We start from the raw sequence: 6,000 nt of genomic DNA, 5'->3' as shown, positions 1-6,000 counted from the left end.
ACGCCATGGAAATCATTAATTTGCTGACTGACACAAACCCAATTCAAATTATAGTTGAAGCTATAATCAACAAGTACACGATGCTGAATGATTATATTGGTTCTGGTTGATAATTTTGGTCTGATCTAGGAATGAATGGCACTTTTGTTCTTCCGGGTCATCTCTCATGGAACATAGAACTTGATTGGCTTGTGTACTTCAGCCCAAGGGTATGAGGACCGTTTGAAGAGTTGGCTATTTACATTTGTGTGTTGGTTTAGCTTGGTGCTATTTGCAATTCTCAGGTCTAATTATTGCAGTCTCTTAATGTTTCTGCAGTGGACCCCGTGAAGATGATGCTACTAGGATTGGGTCTGCAAGTGTGGTCAGGCGTCAGGCTGTTGATATTTCTCCTCTTCGTCGTGTAAACCAGGCCATCTATCTCCTGACCACTGGTGCTCGTGAATCTGCATTCAGAAACATCGAGTATTGCCGAGTGTCTTGCTGATGAGCTCATTAATGCAGCAAAGGGTTCGTCTAACAGGTAACCATGGCTTTGTCTGCTAAATTCGCAAGACTTAAACTTTGGTTGTAGCCTGTCGTGTTGTCGACTATTCTATATGGTCCATCTTATTTGTAATTCATTTGCTGATATGCTGTGTTCTTGTATGCTTACATGATCTTAATTGTGGCATGTTCAGTTATGCCATCAAGAAGAAGGACGAGATTGAGAGAGTTGCCAAGGCTAACCGTTAAGAAATCCTCGAAGAAATCTTTTCATGACAATAGAATTTTGTTCTCTTATCAAGTTTTATTAGTTTAGTCAGTTCTTATACCTTGAACATGTAGTAGTGAACCATTTGTTGTTCTTTGTGCTAAGATTTTAGTTTTACTTTACAACTCAAGTAAGGTGAGGCCGGTATAGCAACCTTTAAGAACATAGTTGAAATCCTGTGATGAATTTATGATTATTACAGAGTATCATATGCACATTGAAGTGGGAATTACGATGTCTTTGATGCAGTTTGCCTCTGGATTGTTTCAGACACAGGTAGAAGTTGCATCAGCGGCTGCTGATGGGCCAAACCTTTCCTTGCAGGGCCGGGCAAGGCATGGCTGGCCCGGGGTTGATCAGGCACAAAACCCAAGCCTGCTTCAGTGCTTTGAAACTATGTTGGGGCCAACTTTTTAAACCTGGGTCTAGTTCACACGCCTAAAATAGTGAAATGGCTGACCAAGCCCATTCTTTTACCGGGCCAGGGGGCTATGTCAGGTGGGCTTCGGGCCTGATGATCAACTAATAGCTATGGAATTGGTAGGAGAATCAAATCCTAACGGAAAAATCCGTGACCAAAGCATCAGGCCAAGCTTGGGCCTGATGACCTGGGTGAAACCTTTCCTCCCAAAGGCCAGGCCCAGCAAGGGTTGGCTTGCCTGGGATTGATCAGGCCGCTCCAAGATTTAAGACTTAAGGCACCAAACACATGAACGGACCGAAAATTTATTGAAACTGGGTCCAGCCCACAGGCCTAAAATGGCCGTCCAAGCCCATAATTTACCGGGCCAAGGGGCTGGGTCAGGTGGGCTTCGGGCCTGATGATCAGCTCTGGTATGAGAATCAAATCCTAATCCTTAGCCTTATCACAAAGGTAAGTGCGATGCATAACATCCATATCATCAGTGTGTAGAAAAGACTAGCTAAAGGATGTTACTTCTCAGTTGCTACCGCCTACCCATGAGGCTTGCATACGTATTTATCTTAACATTTTAAATATAACTAGTGGGTGCTACAATGCCATAACAATGAAATCTTGAATTGTAAATATGTGAAATTGGAATGCCAAGATAATGGTCAAACTCTTACCTGCTTTACCCATAACTTAGAAAAGATCCATCTGCATTAGCCCTTTAAGGTTGTTGGGTTAGTCCGTAAACTCTATTCACCCATCCAGCATTTCTATCAACAATGGAGCCCATTGTACACCACTCAAGCCTCTAGTTTAGTTGACCAGCTATCATAGGCACTTTTCATTCTCTGATAAAGATTTTGAGTTCAAGAACGGGATACTTACTGTTCTTTCTTCATCCTGCAGAAGATTGATCAAGATGAATTTTATCAGAAAATATCAATGTGTCATGGAACTTATGGGCATGCTCCAATGAGTGCGCGAGAACGCGGAGAGAAACTATGTAGCCAAGTTTTAGCCAAAGTCGAGCAACAAAGTTACCTCTGCATAATAAATGCATCTTCATGCCAAATGACCACCTTGTCCACAGTTGTACCACAACGCAGGAGATTTGGAGCCATTGGTGGCTCTACATGGCTTCGTGCATTCCTTAAACCGTAACCTCCATAAGATTAGTAAATTTCTCTTGTCGACACTAATAGCACAATAATTACCATGCTCGAAGAATGAAAAGCGCAATATTATATTACTTACAGAGCCCAGATGGCCAGATTGGCCACAGTTGTAACAAGAAACTTGTATTACACCGCTATCAGGAAAGTCAACACAACAGAGGTGACCATAATTCCTGCACACATAACACTGTATCTCCTGCGCAGAGGGCGAACCATAATGTCAATGATGAGGGTGCGGTGCAGATCCATTTAGATTTAAACGAGTGCAGTTTGTTGTACGGTATGCAGTCAAAATAAGGTAAAATGGAAAGCAGACATAAAAAGAGGAACATGGTAGGTACACAGTGACCTTGAGATCTTCGGCAGAATAGTCATTCCCACATGAAAACATATCATGCCCAGAGTCCCCACATCGTAAACAACTAATGGGACTCGATCTTTGGTCATGAAGTTCCTCCAAAGAATGACTGCCACTTTGTTTGCGGTTAAGGTAACCCTGGGACAGCTGTAATATCAAGATTGACTCTCAGCAAGTAACAAAAATGGTTGTAAGTTCTTATGGAATTTTAAGCATACAGAATCATAGAATTATCAACTAAATTTAAGAAAGTTCCAAAAACTATGATGATTTGTAGATACGAATGCCATAATATTGAAAATAACTGAAGAACAACGTAAATAGTATAGTGATTGTCATCAATTCAAAAGGCGCAGACATGAAAAGGGATTCATAGAATGCACCATCAAGCAGAAAGGCAATATCAAATGTTACTAAACCTTTCTACAGCGTTTCCCGTTGTGTTCAAAACTCGCGCAACGGTAGCATGGTTTTTTCTTCTTCTGCAGTGTACAGTTCTCTTTGGTATGGGATTCTTCACCACAATGAAGACATAGACTCAATCTGCTACCTGGATGATCAAAATATCTTGGTCTTCGCTATAACAAAAAATTATGGGACAATTTAGCGCCAAGACATAAGACGTGACATTATAAAGTAGCAACCAAAAGATTATCAGCTTAACCTACAAGAAGCTGTCGTAGCACAATATTGTTTTCTATCTCAATTGATTTTGTTTCCATGAAATTTCCTATGTCCAGGTATTCTTGCCTATCTGCCTGCTGTAAAAGAACATACGAACTTCTCAATATGCTGTTCAATAAGTGCCATATAAAACTCCGACATGGGCTCTGTAATGTAATTATGGACAACGCAAAGCAAGCAGCAAAATTAAGAAGGATAATGTAGAAATATATATTTGAATTACGTTTGATGAGATTTTATCATCATGCTTGTTGGAAGGACTTGATTACAATAGCTAATGCTCTAAAGTCTAACCTGTAGTCCCTAATTTTGCTTGTGTTCACCATGGAGAATGACAACCATTTACACTTAATTTTGAATGTACATATTAACAATTAAGGTGGACATGTTTTCCATGATCCTTGTTTCTCTTTTCATCAGCAGTTGCTTGGCAATTATGTTTATTGTCAACGTTTCACTTATCTCCTCTTTTATTGAGTTCATAAAGATTATTAAAAAAAAAGTTTCCATTCCACGGATAGACCTTTCTGTATCTTACCACATTAAGTGTAAATTGTGAATGAAATCTTTATCTAGGGCTAAAGTGGCTTGTATGCAATAAGTCAATAATGGTAAACAGCCGTAAGGCAAATGCAAAAGTCATTGTTTCGAAGAAAATGTGAACTATGAACTACTCAAAATAAATCAGTCTTGATGCAAGAACAAGATACTAAGAAGAATCAGATATCAAGAAATGTCATAATCATATGTAGAAGGTATTCAATCTAGTGTCAAATGCAAAAAGCTTGTGTGATAACTGATAAATGTAAAGTGAGTAAAAACCAAATCAGTCGTCTCTTCTTTGATGATTTTTAACTTCCTTCTCCATCTCCATCTCCTCCTCTTCTTTTTCTTTGTCCCTGTGATGGCCACTCCTGGCGCCATTTTTCCAACACCGCAGCAATATCTTGAATTCCCTTCATCACTTTGGGAATCAGATGAACTAAGATCGATCACTACCACCGAGTTAGCCCCATTACCAGCTGCTAGTGCTTCTGCTCTTTCCACATTAGCCGCATTGATTTGCTCCTTTAGCATGGCAGGAGATACCTAAAGCCCACACAAGCCACAGAAAGTAAAAGTTTTAACATAACAGGAATAGTTCATACAATAGATGTCATGCCACTTCATCTCTTCATTCATTAATGATGGTAAACAACATTTCCCTTAACAGAACAATGACAAGCAGAAGCAGTAGCTGGAATTTAATTCCATATGAGAGTTTAACATGATGGGTATGGTTGTCAATGATCATGAACAAACTTCTTTCAAATCCTTTAGAAAGCAAAACAAACAACATACCAAGTCATAACCAAGAAACCATCAGATGTAAATACTTTTGAACTTTTACACTACTAAGATCTCATCACTAGATATTCCAACCAGAAGTGGACATGCCTCCATTAACCTTGCCAAGATTACAGAGCTTAGCCCAAAAATATGTAGTAAACTAAAAGTGGCAGTTCAACTCACCTCAAGCTTTTGAGGTTCATCTTTCTTTGGTATCTCCGTTTTCAACACTCGAGCCATTTCAACACCTCTATAATTGCGATTATCCTCTTTGTGATTTGCATTATCGACCTGAAATCACCAAAACCGTGGCTTCTAAGAACAAACAATCATTTCTCAACTCGAATTTCAAAATAAAATTAGCAAAATAAGAGCTGAAAAATCAAATCAACAGAAGCAAACACTCGATTTATTTAACCGCTTGGTTTTTCCCCTTTCAGTTAACAAAGAACCTAGGGAGAGAGAACAAAAAGAGTTCAAAGAAAGTAAGAATTTCAAACAAACAGTGATTAACCAAGTATTCCACTCACATTTAGTTGCGCTTGAGCTACATGAAACTCAATATAGTGCTTAATTTTGTTTTTCCTTCTCTTCCTCTTCTTTCTCCTTCTAGGAAGTTCATCCTCCGACAAGGCCTTGTCGTTGTCAAAATCAGTCGGATCTGCAAACAATCTGTCCTCTTCCTCCTTATACTTCACTGCGTCATCTCTTCCATATTCTTCCTCCTCACTGCTTGTTATCAAGATGATTGTTTCTGGCATATTTGCTTTTCCCTTCCGTCACTTTCACTTCGATTTTCTTTTCCCCTCCCGGAAAATGAGTAAGAGAATATCCGAAGCGGGAGGAATACTGATTTTTTTTTTGTGACGTCAGGTCGCAGAAGGTCAGAATCGAGTATTATCGGACAATAGGTGTCAGTTGTGAATTGACGGTAAAATCTGGACAGTAATTAACCTCTTTCTCGTTCCGATTTGTCTGATTAGGATAAATATCCAATTCAATCACGGTAATGAAAATTTTGAAAATATAACTTAGTGGCCATATATATATATATATATATATATGTCGTTTGATTAAAAATGGTTAACAAGATTTAGGACGTTATCTTCTTTTCCCATAATTCTATAAGAAAATATTTTCTAATAAAATTTAAAACAAATGAAAAGGACTTGTTAACTTTCCTTTCAAAATTTCCCCAATTTAATGTCTTCACTTTCGATGCCCAAGGGTATTGCTGTGATTGAATGCCGTTCACCGTTCCAAGGGCAGACGGATTAGAAAAACGGGG

The 6,000-nt window shown here is 39.0% G+C and overlaps 1 protein-coding gene across 2 annotated transcripts; it reads right to left on the bottom strand.

Annotated features, from left to right (window-relative positions):
- Positions 1-1,674: 1,674 nt before the first annotated feature.
- On the bottom strand, positions 1,675-5,605 carry LOC119995056. Of its 2 annotated transcripts, none has more exons than XM_038841421.1 (9): positions 5,243-5,605; positions 4,896-5,003; positions 4,206-4,472; positions 3,368-3,457; positions 3,119-3,277; positions 2,691-2,846; positions 2,421-2,537; positions 2,208-2,315; positions 1,675-2,066 (listed from the first exon to the last, which is right to left on the bottom strand). In XM_038841421.1, exons 1-8 carry the CDS (start codon positions 5,471-5,473, stop codon positions 2,229-2,231), a joined length of 1,215 nt encoding a protein of 404 aa, XP_038697349.1. In that variant the 5' UTR covers positions 5,474-5,605; the 3' UTR covers positions 1,675-2,066; positions 2,208-2,228. The 2 variants fall into 2 exon arrangements, with proteins under 2 accessions (XP_038697349.1, XP_038697348.1); XM_038841420.1 differs by having other exon boundaries at positions 3,368-3,460; positions 5,243-5,604.
- Positions 5,606-6,000: the final 395 nt, after the last annotated feature.

Source organism: Tripterygium wilfordii, chromosome 3 (assembly GCF_013401445.1).
Source record: "Tripterygium wilfordii isolate XIE 37 chromosome 3, ASM1340144v1, whole genome shotgun sequence".
Taxonomy (NCBI): Eukaryota; Viridiplantae; Streptophyta; class Magnoliopsida; order Celastrales; family Celastraceae; genus Tripterygium; species Tripterygium wilfordii.
Note: the sequence above shows the minus strand (reverse complement) of the source record. Positions and strands in the feature narration are given on the sequence as shown.

Excerpts from the sequence above, each read along its gene's own strand:
- LOC119995056 (XM_038841420.1), bottom strand. The coding sequence starts at position 5,473 with ATGCCAGAAACAATCATCTTGATAACAAGCAGTGAGGAGGAAGAATAT. Across the intron at positions 2,847-3,118 it reads ACGGGAAACGCTGTAGAAAG|CTGTCCCAGGGTTACCTTAA; the intron begins GTTTAGTAACAT and ends TTGATATTACAG. Across the intron at positions 2,316-2,420 it reads AATCTGGCCATCTGGGCTCT|GAATGCACGAAGCCATGTAG; the intron begins GTAAGTAATATA and ends TTACGGTTTAAG.